The following is a 14951-nucleotide window of genomic DNA, read 5'->3' as shown; positions in this document are numbered from 1 at the left end:
TCTAGTCCAAACTATGGACCCTGCTCTGCAAACAGTAATTCTCCCATATACACTTAATGTTGCACATAATCCCAATGAAATTCAGAGTTTGCAGGATAGGATCTGCTGCACTGCAACATAATCTTGCAGTCATTTGTTGTTTATTTTTAATCGTACACTCTGTGTGTGGAAATCTCATAAACATAATTTAGGCAGCTGAGCAACTGGCAGAGTCCTAACGTAAAAGGCTCTTCAGCTAAGCTGAACAGCAAAGGAAAACACGACAGTAGAGCAGCTGCAGAATCTGCCCATCTGTGTATTCATGAACACACACAGAATGGATATAATTATTTGTGTGTGTGTGTAGATACACAGTAGGTGACATCTTAGTCCAGCTGAAGTCAGTTGAAGTTTTACCACTGATTTCAATTAGGTCTTCCCTCATAGCAAACGATTCATCTGAACTTTTAAGTTCCCATGTATTTTTTAAAATGCTATTTCCAGCTGTTCTTCTGTGCAACTGTCACAGAGACTTGGTCATTGTTAATTAGTGGTTTCTGTTTTTTAGTGTATGATCTTCCATCAGGGTCAACTAGTCTCTTTGGTGACTCATTGCGCAATGGATCTGAAGACACCAGTTTCCTTCAGATAAATGCAGTGGATCGTTGTCCTAGCCAGCTTTCCTCTGTCTATACAGAAGGTTAACATAATCTAATTCTAACCACAAATACGTTATTACATATCATCTTTCCTTTCTGATGGTGAGGAACAAATGTTACATATTTCACTCTTTCCTAAGACTGCTGTATGTATTTTTCAGAAAGAGGAGGAAATGACACACAGCCTCACAGAAACAGCTAATCAAAGGGGGAAATGTTGGTAAAACAAGAAAATGTTGCCAAAATTTTAGCAATTGTTATTTTTTTGTTTTAATCTACTGCATGACAGCACTGTGTTCCTGTCTCTCTCGCAAAGGGAATTCAAATACTCAATAAGTAACCCACTGCTGGCTGTAATCTTTTCAAACTGAGTCAGTGAAATCCTTTTAGAATATGATTTTGGAGGTGGGGGAGGGAAATGTAACAAATGAAATCAGAGAACACAACAAACATGTTTAAAAGTACAGTTTCTTTCACAGTCTGTTTGTAGTGCTTATGGAGTTAAATATACACAACGAAAAAAAAGGGAAAACAATTTGAGACACCACCATTTAAAGGTATTGTTGGGCCTTCTTGGAGCCGAAGGATTTCCTGAAATCCTTGTTTGGTTTTCTGTTCCATTCCACTAGAATTTAAGCCTCCCAGAATGACTCTTCTTATCTTTTTCAGTATTACTTCCATTTGAACATTTTAGGAAGAGTTTACCTAAAAAGGCACTAGGATTTCCTTTATATCTGAGCAGCCCTTATTAGCACTGCTATGGAGAATTTAATAAATAATGATAATCTTTTAAAAGAATTTTTAACCATCCTACGCAATTTAAAAGGGAATTATGTTCCTGGTGTAGAATGCTACAGGAAGGTTAAAAATAACTTGTAGAAAAGATATCATTGGCCATTAAATTCTATAGCTTTTTAAAGCTGTTCGTCTGGAACCTAATTAAATCCTATTGATCTCGATTGACTTTCTCCTTATGCAATCCTATAGGACTTTTCTCTAAGGGATGCTACATTTTATGGTTCGTTGATGTTTGTGCTAGGCTATTCAGAGATCTACAGAGTTGGGTTTTTGTTTTGTTTTGTTTTGTTCTGTTCTGTTTTTTTAAAAAAAACCTCTGAGTTGGCCTATAAACTTTATCCTAGATTGAAATTAAATCAGCTTGGCTGTATTAAAAGCTGCAAAATATATGGGCTGAGCAGGCAATAAAGGTACACGGTAGAGGTGCGGTTTTTGTCATTGTTTTGCTCCTGTGTAATTGGAAAGCAGTTTTTTTTAATTCTTATTTAAAACTTTATTTTTAAATTATTTATCCATATGGTGAATAAAAGCTTTGGGATTTTTGTAATACATAGATATGTGCTTATTAATTTCATGATAGCTTCATACTAAGGCCTGACACAATATAAAGGAATAAAATCCAAAGAATTTTTTTTTCATTCCAGCAAATTTCTGTGCTGAGATTTGTCAAAGTTTTAGTCACAGGATAAATCAAAAAATTTCCTAAGGAGTCATTAGTTTAGCAAGATACATATTGAAAAATTGCCCAAATACCAGCTTATATTGGGATACTCTTATCAGTCAAGTAAATTCCTTTGTGATTTAACTGCACTGACTTTGCTGGAGCTGCAGCAGGGATGTATTTGGCAAAACAGCAGACCTCAGAGGAGCCTCTCTAGTTTATTACATCTGCATATATACACTTAAGTGGGAGAATTTCATCTGTTCTATCAATTAAAAAAGTATGCAGCATTTAAACAAAACTAAGTATGTATACACAAAAACTGTGCAAAAGTCACAATACGGGTATGGCTTATATTTGGCAAGTCTGTGTAAAATTAATCCCTGTTGCACTCTAACTCTGACACCAGGGACATATTAAGCCTGCTTTCTTAACTCATATCATTGTGCCTAGACATCCTATTGTCCTATTTGGTGGGGTAAATAACATTAAACAGTTATTTAAACGATCTGCACTGAGCTATTGTTCAGCATAGTTGGATATACATCCTATTTATAACAGCTGAAGATCTGACCCAACACATTAATTCAGAGTTTTAGTGTTTTCTGGAGATTTCATTTTATCATGTATTAAGATCCCTCCAAGGTCATTGTACACATATGACTCACTTTGGCTTTCTCGGGACTTGTAAGCATGCTTAAAAGTTGCAATTTCAAGCTCACGGTGCTCTGTCTCACATTACTGAAGTCAGAAGGAGTAGTACTGGACTCCTTGAGACACTGGACAGTCAAATCAGTTAAAAGTTTTCCTCCTTATTGCAACCCTGATGTGGGTTATGTATGTGTGTTGTGTATGAAAAGTGAAAAATAAATACAGAGTTCAGATATATACCTCTTTTGACCTTTGAAGCTACTGAAATACTTTTTTTCTAATCTCTGAACATACAAACTATCTGGTGAGGAGGACTTATAAAGAAAGATCGTTGCAGTTTGAAAAAAATACTCTTGCAAATCAATCACATTTTATACTGTGCACAGCTTATAAAGTGCCTTAATTTTAAGGAAAACAGAATACTGTCTCCAGTAGCACATGGAGATGGGCTTCCATTCTGCAAAACCAGGGATGCCCATTTGCTTCAATATTAAGAGAAAAACAGAGTGAATTCATGATTATATTGTTCTCAATCTCATAAACTTCAGGAGATCTTCTTGCGTTGGCTGGATGCTTAAAAACTCTTGTGTGACTTTTTTCTTGAATATTTAAATAGAGAATTGTTTGCCACGTCACAAAGGAAAACTGGTGCTTGTACAACACACACCGTTTAATGCACGTTACTGAATTACATGCAAATAAGAATGCCTCAAAATTTTGTTTTTGTTCTAGATTGCTAGAAAACATTAACTTTCTAAAGGGATTAAATCTAAAAGATGTTTTTATTTTAGAAAATGGACATTACACAATATTATAACTAAATAATTTACAGTAATTCTGTTTATATTATTCTTTGTTTTCATATTCAAATGGTGTATTTATATCCAAAGGAGAATGGGGTCTACACTGGAGTTAAAATGTAATTTCAAATAGCATTTTGTATCGAAAAAGAAAGACATAGATTTCTAATACCAGTTGCTGAAGTATTGCAATGTTAGTGCTGTCTGTCACATATTATACTTTCAGATTTTCTTGAAACATTGTGAATTACTTTATATAAACCTACATTTAATTGTGTTCATTACCAGTTTTGGTTATGTAATTTTATAGAATTTTTAAACAGCACTTTTTGTTGTTTGTGTGAATTTTTCTAGTTTTGTTTTTGTATTTTTTTCTTTTTTTAGGAACAGATAAAGCAAAAAAACACACTTTTAAAATTGCACTTGTGTGTTTTAACTTTTTCTTTTGTACAGAAAGCAGTATCTTGTGTAACATTTTTTACACAAAGCACTTTGGGGACTAGAGGGAGTGAAAATATGTTTTCTATAAGCCTCACGAACTCTTGTACATATTTATACAGGCTCACATATAGAGATTTGAATTCCATACTGTATATCTAGCTGATTTTGCTGTACTGGCACATCTGTTGCATATTGCAAGTCATAATCGTTTAAAGAATTAGCTCCACTTTTTTCTATTAATATGTATAGCTTTTGTGATTTGTTACAGTTATGTTTCATATAATCATAAGTTATTTTGTCTTGTTCCATGAAGTCCTTTTTATGTAAAAGGTAAAATGAAGGGTTTGTGCATATGATACAAAATAAAACTGGAAATTTATAACACATTGACGTGACTGTGGAATGCCTTAAAACAAGACTGCTCTAGTCATTGTTTCTCACCATGAGGCTGTTTAGTGTTTGGAATGGTTAATGTGATTAGAAACAGATATAAGGAAATAAATCTCAGAGGTTTGTTCTAAAAATTCTTCTGGCTTTGGAACCAGAGTTTTAGTCTGGATTTAACAGTATCTAAAAGGGTGAGGAACTTTAGGGAAAAATGGTTGCCTTAATGTGTGTTTTACATGTTAGGGGGTGCATAAATAAAACAAGACATTTTGTTTAATTAAAGTATTTGTATTTTAAGTGGTATTGGTTTTTCTGTTCATGTGATTTTCCAAGAAAATATGACCTGGGATTTGTTGTTGTTCTTGTTAAGGTCGATTCATTATGTTTTTAATATGTCCATGGAGTTCAGCTCTCTGAGTTCTGAACACATTGAAAATGGTTTTTGCTTTTCTTCACTGTGCTGTAGGAGGGAAGATATTGGGCGAGACAGAAGAATAAGCTAATCCTCGATCACTGCCCATGCTATACAGCATTTGTTCTGGAGAGCACACTGTGCTTTGGAAACCAGCTGCTTATTTCTTACCCAAATTCATGCTGCAACAATAGACTTGCCAGAATTGTTTGTAAATCAAGCAGAAGTTCAAAAGCAAGAAATCTTTCTGGTGTAAAAAGACATCACAAAGGGAGGATGAGTCAAGAACAGACCAGACCTAAACCCGTTAAAATTGTCAGGGAAGTGCTAGATAGGTGTTCAAGCTATAAACAAACAGTAAGTCAATGAGAAAATGTGAGAGCAGGGATCAAAATTAATGGATCAAATTCACACATACAGGCCCTCTGTGCTCTCCCCATCAGCCACGTAACTGCAAGCATCAGTGGAGTTAAACCAGGAATAAACTTTGTCCAATACCTTGGTAGGCAAGACCTTAAATTGCTGGGGGAAACTGACCAGCTGGTTTTGTAAATACTGTCTGTGACTCCTGGGAGCCACTCTGAAGTAGTGTAACATGACTGAGCTGCAGGATTTATATAGTTAATGCCAGTCTGTCTGAAGGGAGAGGTCCCCAGCAGGCACAGTAGCCCACCCACTGGAGACACAGTGGGACAAATCTTCTGAACAAAGAAGTACAAAAGATTTTGCACATACCACATGTCAGTTCTTGCTTTAGTTCCTGCACAGAGAAGTCAGGCTGCTCTTGCCAGGAGTGAGAAAGGGGGATAACAGGGTCATAGCACAACTGAGTTGGTTTGAGAAGATTGATTTGGCAACTCAGACAGCTAGCCTTGCTGGAGCCACAGATTTGGGCAACTCTGGATGGCTTCTGACTCAACAGAGCGCAAGAACACCAGGTAAATGCCCTGATATTTATCATGCATGGTACTGCCTATGTTCTCTATCTCTCTCTGCTAAGGAAAAGAACACTTTGGAATGGAGCAGACTTTTGATGCCCATTTCATAAGCAGACAGAATAGTGTATATGAAAGAGCCAGTTTAATACAAGATGCCAGGAACAGTGGGGGACAGCTGAGATTTTGACTACTGCTGTTTGTAGTCTTGCTAAATAGTCTCAGAGAGGTAGCCATGTTATTCTGTATCTTCACAGAACAGGAAAAAAACAGCCCTGTAGCATCTTGAAGACTAACAATATTATTTATTAAATGATGAGCTTTCATGGGACAGACCTTTGCTGAGTATTGCAAATATGGAATGTTAAACGACGGACTCGTAGGAGACTGGAAAGTTGTTGGTATACGAGACAAGCAGGCAAGGAGTGTTTTGGGGAGGGACAGCCACCTGCATCACCCTTTCCCTTCACTCTCCTTCCTCTGTGGAGAGGATAGCAACCACCATGAGTGAATGTTCAATGGTGGCTGCACCTCCTGTCCAGCAGCTCTGCCTTTTCTTCACCTTGCGATGTGACTCGGTGCTGATGTTTTTTTGCAGCCACTTCTTAGATCTGATAGACTCCTCGGTGAGTGAATTCCCATCTCCAAGAGAGCTTGCCAAGGGCCTGCTGAATGCCTAGCTGCTCCTGCCCCTACTTCTAGTCCCTCTGTCTGGTCTTCCTCCTAAGGCTCTTGTGTCTGCGGTGAGTCCTTTGGAGGACAGGTGGCGGGAGTTTACATGGTGGGGCGTGGGTGAAGGGGGCACTTGTGAGTTTTGGGGAGTTCACCCCAAGCGGTGGGGTTGGGGAGATAAGAAGGCAGGGTTTCCAGACTTTGCGAGGGAATGATAGGAAAGTGTTTAAGTTGACCAGAATTTCTCCATCAGAACAGTTTGCAATAGAAAATGCAGTTTCAGCAAAAAAAAGTGAGAAAATGTTCGCTTTTGCTGGAATTTCTGTTGCTTCCGTAAGGAAAATCAAAATGCAATGTTTTGTTCTGCACCTAATTGCTCCAAATCTAATTAGTTTGGTTTGTTTAACTGACCAGAAACTTTGTTTAATCTGCTCAACAGTAGACTGTATGTCCCTAGGGGAGATGTAGTTGTCTCTGGGAATTGGAGTTTGTATTCCTGAAGCTCCAATGTTTTCCAGGAGACAGGGCTCCCCAGCTGGTCTCTGTACCTTCCAGGATGCAGTGCAGTCTGCCTTTGACTGAGCGATACAGTGCATCATGAGAGTCACATGATTCTGGGGGCCTCATAGGAGACCATATTAAAATGCTATTTTGTATAGGATATTTAGATGGACTAGGTTTATATAAAAGCACAACCATCCAGCCTCCTGGGCTCGGATTATCCAGGCAATAACCTGATACTCCACCATGTTCAGAGATCTTGCTGTTTTCTGACTTGACTCATGTCACTAACCCTTACTTTGAAAACACCTTCAAACTTACTTTGAATTACCTTTTGCACAAACAGAATTTTAAACTCTCTGTAGAAAACACTGTTACTGAGCTTCCGCAACATCAGCTATGAAAGGTTTCTACTACAGCAGGAAGCCTAAAAGTACAACCTTTCTGAAACACAGTGGCTACGTCTACACGTGAAGCCTACATCGAAGTAGCCTATTTCGATGTGGCGACATCGAAATAGGCTATTTCGATGAATAATGTCTACACGTCCTCCAGGGCTGGCAACGTCGATGTTCAACATCGACGTTGCGCAGCACCACATCGAAATAGGCGCTGCGAGGGAACGTCTACACGCCACAGTAGCACACATCGAAATAAGGGTGCCAGGCACAGCTGCAGACAGGGTCACAGGGCGGACTCAACAGCCAGCCGCTCCCTTAAAGGGCCCCTCCCAGACACACTTGCACTAAACAGCACAAGATCCACAGAGCCGACAACGAGTTGCAGACCCTGTGCATGCAGCATGAATCCCCCGCTGCAGCAGCAGCAGCCAGAAGCCCTGGGCTAAAGGCTGCTGCACACGGTGACCATAGAGCCCCGCACGGGCTGGAGAGACAGCGTCTCTCAACCCCCCAGCTGATGGCTGCCATGGAGGACCCCACAATTTCGACGTTGCGGGACGCGGATCGTCTACACGGTCCCTACTTCGACGTTGAACGTCGAAGTAGGGCGCTATTCCGATCCCCTCATGAGGTTAGCGACTTCGACGTCTCGCCGCCTAACATTGAAGTTAACTTCGAAATAGCGCCCGATGCGTGTAGCCGCGACGGGTGCTATTTCGAAGTTAGTGCCGCTACTTCGAAGTAGCGTGCACGTGTAGACACAGCCAGTATGTCCTCCTTACGGCAATACATATAACAGGCTGGATAAAGTTAATGCCAGATTAAGGGAAATACTTGCTTTTTAAATCTAATCTCCCTGGTTCTTAATTTATATCTCTCCTCTATTCCCCTTGAAAATAAATTGTTCTTATTTCAAAGTTAGATATGAAAATCATTCTACCACATCTTCCCATGTCATTTATAGATTTATAGCCAAAGTAAATTTACCTGGCAGTCAGTATCATTAATGATTCACAAAGGAGATGGGCTGGCTTAGTGAACTGTAACAAAGAACTCCTTTCTGTGTTCCTTGTTAAAAGTTCCAACATACCTTTGAAATAACTAGCAAATGCCAACCTCATGCATGGTTGCAACTGTGTACACAGGATAAAGTGCCACAAGTACATCACAGCTAGGCAGAAGGCACCATTTTTACCCTCAATAGTATATATATTTTTCTTTTGACATACAACCAAATCCAACCTCCCAGTCTTTGAGAATCCATTTTTGCACACAAAGATTTTAGCCAAACATACAAGATGAACTTCTTCACCTATCGATATAAAGTGGTGCAACGCCTGCAGTGTGGACAAAGTTACACCAGTGCAAAAGTTCTTATTTTGGTATAGAATATTCCTGAATGGGATGGGGAATAAACTATGCAGATCAAAGTCAACTTTAGTTTAGTGTAACTGTGCCCTCCCTACACCAGTTGTACCAATCTAATTGCATTGGTTAAAAATAATCACAACCTTAAGCAAAACAGTTACACGTTAACAAAAACTGTGTATAGCACAAGCTAAAGAAGATAAAGCACAATGCTATAAACACAGTGGCTGCATCTACACTAGCCCCGTCCTTTCGGAAGAGGCATGGTAATGAGCAAGTTGGGAAGATGCTAATAAGGTGCTCCCACAAATCACACACTGCCCATGTAGCCAGGGGCCCTTCAAAAGGACTTTCCGGACTTTGAAAGCCCCTGCTTTCTAAAACCAAATAGGAATAAGGGGCTTTTGAAGTCTAGGGGTCTTTCAAAAGGCCCCCATCTACACAGGCGGAGCGTGATTCAAAAGCAGAGCTTTCGAATCATGTATGGCTGTCATTATGCTAATGAGGCACTGCATATTCATGGCAGTGCCTCATTAGCGTCTTCCCAACTCCCTCATTACCATGCACCTTCTGAAAGGAAGGGGCTAGTGTAGACACAGCCAATGGGTGAAGTAACTCATATGACTGCATCACTAACTGTCTGGCCCTTAAGTGTTCAGTCTGAGATGGATCTAGGGTGACCATATTTCTCAGCTCACCAGAACCCCCTTCACCCACTGCCTGTTGCTGGAATCCTGCACACACACACCCGCCCCCGGCCTGCAATGCTGTTGCCCATCATTGGAACCCTGCATTCACACAACCTGCTGTACGAGACTGTTGCCATTTGCTAGAACCCTGTGCGCCCTTGTGCCAACCCAGCAAGACTGTTGCTCGTTGCTGCAAACCTGTGCGTTCACACACTGCAGGCTATTGCCTTTCACTGGAGCCCTGTGCATGCACATGCTGGAGGGCTATTGTCTATTGCTGGAACCCTGTGTGTGCACACACTGGAGAGCTATTGTCCATTGCCGGAACCCTGTGTGTGCACACACCACAGTACTATTGTCAATTGCTGTAATTTTTTCAGGGATAAGGGACTGATGACAGAAGGGGGTTTAGCTGGGAGAGGCATGTTCCCCTGGCCTCTTTACTGCCAGCAGCCCCCTGGGCTGAGAGTGAAATCTCACGTGGCTATGCAAATGGAGAACACTTGCAAGTTCTAGAACCCTCATTAGCATACCGCTGCCGGCAGCAGCACTATGCTCTGGGGCTGTGTAGATGTGCCCCTTGTGAAGAGGACCAGGATTGATGTGACCAAAATCATGGCCCACCAAAACGCTATTAACAAATGCCACTACTTTCTATTACTACTAGCCTAGCTGAATCTAAATGACTTTCTTCTGGTGCACCTTTATGGGGAGAAAGGTGTGTTCTTACCATATGTTAGCTAACACATGGTAACTAATGCAAAGTAAAGTCCCAGTAAAGACAATCCAGTTTGTAGTTATCCCACAAGTTGACAGATAGAGTTAAAATTTAAGGGAAGGGCCTTTGGTTTATGTTAATATCTCTTAACACGTTAAAACTACAAATTGCCTCGTCTTAACTGCAGTTTAACCTCATGTTGGGTGGATGGGTTAGCGAATACAATGTCAGAACACACATTTTTTTTTGTCCTCCTTAAGACAAAAAGACTTTAAAGCCCTAAAGACGCCCACGTATCTCTGCCTTGTCAGTGATCCTCAGGTTTGATGAGCAATATCTCAACTAATCAAGGCCTGGACCTATATGTAGGAGATATTGCCGGTCATGCTGTTGACTAGTTTGGGACCACCGAACTCAGATGAAATATTTTAGGTACTGTCACACCTCTCCAGAAGAGAGAGGTCCGTGCACTAGGCAGCTATGAAACCAAACCCTTATTGCTAACCTTTTTGTCTTCTAACAATAGCAGTTCTCAATTACAGGAGAGTCCTATTTATTAGAATAAATGGCTGGATTTGTACTTTGTGCCGAGAAACAGTTTTGTTGATGAAGGGAGTTTTTCATGTAAATAACATGATGAAAGTGGTGAGCAAAGACTACATTTAGGTAACAGGAATTTTTTACCTAATGGGGCTTTGCTGTGTTTATTGAAATGTGATTTAGTTATCTTTCAGTCCCTAACCTGTACAATACAGTCCAGGAAGCAGACACCATGCTCACTGATTCAAAGAGAAAAGTGGTGTGTGCTCCAATCCCATTGTTCCTCATTTCATTTTCACATGATTGTGTGACCTCCAACAGGATGTTTATCAGACAAGAACAAGCTGAAACCAAATTGATTAGTCTACTTAGTCTTTCTTGCCTTTTATGAATGAAACTGTGAAGCACTGTACTTTCTCATATGAATTATGGTTTGTGGAGTCATTGTTCAATTTAAACCATAGAACTAGGTTCTCTCATCCACCCAAGCTGCTTCCAGCATAAAAAACTTGAGGGCAAGAAGGAAAGGCTGTAAGCCATCTTTGTTCCCCTGATCGTGGGATGGTCCCAGTGCTGGTCTGCTATTATGGCAGATGTGAATCAATGTAGAACAGGGATGGCCTAATAAACCACTCCTGGTTTCTCCCTGACCATGTCCCAAACACCAATCATGAGGAAGCGAGGATGATGTATGAGCTGTTGTGGCAGTTCTGGGCTTACACATGGGGTCTGTGGCTGGCTGGTTAAGATGGGTTTAAACTGCTGCGGAGCAGCAAAGGCCATCCGGGGCATGCCCGTGAACTGCGCCATAATCCTGGTCAATTTTATTCCAAAGAAATTGAAGAGAAGTCAAAAGTTGCTTTTCTCAATAATCACAACTCACTAGCATCATGTTTAGGTCATGTTAGATCTAGCACTCTTTGCTACTCTTTATATCCTCTGTGTCAACCTTTGTCTGTACAAAAGGGCACCGGGGAAGAGAAAAGGGCAATCTTGTCTGCCATCTAGAATAGTGTGCATAGTATAGGCTAGAGCAGGGGCCAGCAACCCCCACGGCACGTTAACCGGTTTTCATCAGCACACTAGGCAGGAGCTCAGCCCTTCCACTCCTCCCCCATACAGCCAGGAGTTGGCTCAAAGCCATGCCACATGTGGATTAACAAAAGACGAGGTAATGCTACCAACTACCACCTAACCAATAAGCTCTGCATCCTAATTTATTAATGGAGCTGTTGTATCAGTATCATTAATGATTCACAAAGCAGATAGGCTGGCTTAGTGAATTCTAACATTTCTATTAGTGACTTTAAAAAGTATCATCGGCACTCGGACGATACATAGAGGTCCAAAGGTCAAAGTTTGGCACTCTACCTTGGAAAGGTTATTGACCCCTGGGCTAGAGGAATATTACTGTTTTGTAAAAGGAGGAAGCATAATGCTGATAGCTTTTTCCATCATCTCCCTTAATAACTTTGAGGGGGCTCAGCTTTCTGGTGAGAAATTCATAAAGGTCCGTATTTAAAAACTAGTTTAAATCTGGGCACTCGTGTGGAACTATTTAATGTCAGCAAGAGAGGCTAACAAAGGGAATATGTTACAGGAAGACATTTGACACCAATTGTAAAACTTGGTAAAAGAGATTCATGATAGCCACTTGCTTTTGGGGAGGAAGGTAGACAGAAGAATAATAAATCAATAGCACAATGTATGAGCAGGGAAACCTGGAATGAGAATAGAGCCTTTCTTTCCAGGCTTTCAGGGCAGATTACTGGATGATGCTATAAAGTGATAATCTGAAGTCAAAGGTATATACTGACAATTCACTGATATTTTGAGAGTTGCTATACAGTCAACAGCCTTATCTTAAGCCAAATGATTGGCAATAGTCACCAAAGGCAGCAATTAATATTGAAATATGCAGATGGAACAGGTTGGACTATGATGTTCTGAACAGAAATCCATCTCCTTGAATTGAACTCCAGACAGCATTGTCCCGCCGCCTCGATCTAACATCTTGGGCCTGATTCTCCATCACCATGCATATCATGAAGTCATTGCATTCACTTGTCCACCCTGAGAGGGGAGTGTTGTAGATGTACTTTGCACTGGTATAAATGACTACACAAGATAATAGAGCAATCGAGTCTACAGTAGTGGAGAATCTGGTCCCCTGTCTCCTCATGCCCTTTGTTCTGCTCTTTTTCCTCTCATTTGACTCATCCTATTATTTCTCACTCATGCAGGAGCTCTAGAGATGCCCCAGGGGTAAAAGGCCTCTGTGTGTATGGCCCTGGTCACCCATGGATACCCCCAGATGCACAAATTCAGACTTATTCCTCAGAGGAGCAGGGCACAAACCACAGTTCCAGTCTCTAAGAATAACAACCAGGAGAAAATGTCTGCAGCCTGTTTCCTGTAGGTTTCCCTGAGGAGGGTGTACTGACCCTATATTATGTACCATACTTTCAGGACACTGAAAATCAGTAGCAGTTGGGGACGCACTTTCCATTTGTGCTTCTGAAAATTCTACTCCAGAGAATTACAAGTAGAAGACTTTCAAACTCCCTTTTACTTGTTACACTTAATGCTGTCTGTGAGCTCAAGTTTTGGACAATGAGAATCTGCCTTCCCAATCTATCATTAATTTCCCATCTTAAAACAAGGCCAGACCCTCTGCTTTACAGACATATTTTGTATCCAGAAAATACTTTATTTACATATTTGCCGAGACTAAGAGTTTTGGCGTTTTCTTGCTTCATCCCCCAGGTTTTAGACCCATTGTCTGAGCCATGACTAGTGAAAAAAAGGAAGTGAATAAAAGTAGACTAGGAAGCGTTGGCTTTGCTATGCGTTCTGAAAATATAAAGCAATTAGGCCAAATTCTGATCTCGCCAGTGCTGGTGTTAATCACGAGCACCCCCCACTAGAATCAAAGGAGTCAAACCAATGTGAAACACGTGAAAACTAAATTGGGCTTTAAAAATGCTGCAGCAAAAGTTAATCTTGGCTTTCTATACTTATTTTTGGGTGGGCAGGAGAGAAAAAGTATGTAATAAATTTCTCCCTCAAATGTCTGCCTGGCTAAGCTGTAGTGTGTGTGTGTGTGTGTGTAACTATAGAAATGTTGGCCTTAGTCCCACAGCCTTACCTCATCCTGCAAGCATGTAACAAAGGCAGACTTATTGAATGCCAACTTCCAACTGATCAGCGGGAGAGTGAGGGGGAAAGGGGACAATGAGCACCTGACACCATGCCATGTTAATAATTCACTCAGATGCCTGGGATAATATAGACCCTCCACACAAAAGAGTTTCTTGAGATCCTGGAATGAACTTTCATTTTCAGAAAGGTTTTCCCCTAGTGGTGAAGGAGGCATGCAGTGAAAATGGCAGCAGTCAAAGTCAGAAGTGTGTCACCTGTTTGCACCCCTTTCATCTTGACAACCACGTATCTCTGTGCTGCTGCTGCTGTGTATTTTAAATGCAAAAAAAATCAGCAAGCTCTTCGCTTCACTGGGTTGCCTGAGTACCTCCAATAATTAATCATGGAAATTGTACCCAGGAATTTGAAGCATGCAGCTTAAAACAGTGACACAATTTATCTAGGTGCAAGGTCACTTAAAAAAAAAAAACAAAAAACTGACAGGGAAAAGAAATGTCACTGGACTGTACCTCCCTGAGAGGTCACATTCTTTACTGAACCCTATGCATAACTGCCGTGTCAAGGCCTCTGGACAGGCATGCAGGCTACAGGAGGGGAAGTACTTTATTAAGCACAGAGTTGTGTTCTCCAAAACTGATTGAGAATGAAGGTGTGTTGCAGGTGCATGTTTGCACTAAATAAGTCACCACACCTAGCCAATAAACAAAGATGAAAGCCAATATTGTCCACTACGTTCAGGTTGCTTTACACCAAAGCCTTAGCAAAAAGCAACCATAAAGCAGCATAGCGGGCCATGGAAGGGTCACCCTTGTGTTACGCTCAGGGTTGAGTGAAACCTCACTAAGGGCGGTGGGTGCAACAGCTGCCCTTTAGTCATGATGATTGGAAAAAGCAGCTGAACTCCTTTATGAAATAAATAGCTGAACCAACTGGAGCCACTGCTCAGAACACAGTCTGCAATGCTGAACAATCTCCATTTCTAGTAAAATCTGTAAAAGGTGGTAGCACTTGACATCCCATTGAATCAGGCCTATAAAGAGATGTTTGAGCACAAGGTCTAATCTTGGAGCTGTTGAGTAGCTTTTCCAAGGTTAAAACTAGACAAGACCAGAGGCCTCTTGCCTACTTGCAAAACCAGTGAACACAAAGAATAGAAATAAATGTGTGTTTCCGCTCC

General features: G+C 40.9%; 1 protein-coding gene across 2 annotated transcripts in view; it reads left to right on the top strand.

The window, feature by feature from the left end:
• Positions 1 to 4615, top strand: part of GLIS3 (GLIS family zinc finger 3) — a 254534-nt gene extending 249919 nt beyond the window's left edge. For both annotated transcript variants that reach the window (XM_074994088.1, XM_074994087.1), the window contains exon 10: positions 548 to 4615. In XM_074994088.1, the coding sequence (XP_074850189.1) occupies positions 548 to 684 (137 nt within the window). In that variant the 3' untranslated portion in view covers positions 685 to 4615. The remainder of the gene's footprint in view (positions 1 to 547) is intronic.
• Positions 4616 to 14951: the final 10336 nt, after the last annotated feature.

This window comes from Carettochelys insculpta, chromosome 5 (assembly GCF_033958435.1).
Source record: "Carettochelys insculpta isolate YL-2023 chromosome 5, ASM3395843v1, whole genome shotgun sequence".
NCBI lineage: Eukaryota > Metazoa > Chordata > Testudines > Carettochelyidae > Carettochelys > Carettochelys insculpta.
This window is presented reverse-complemented; position numbering and strand designations above follow the sequence as displayed.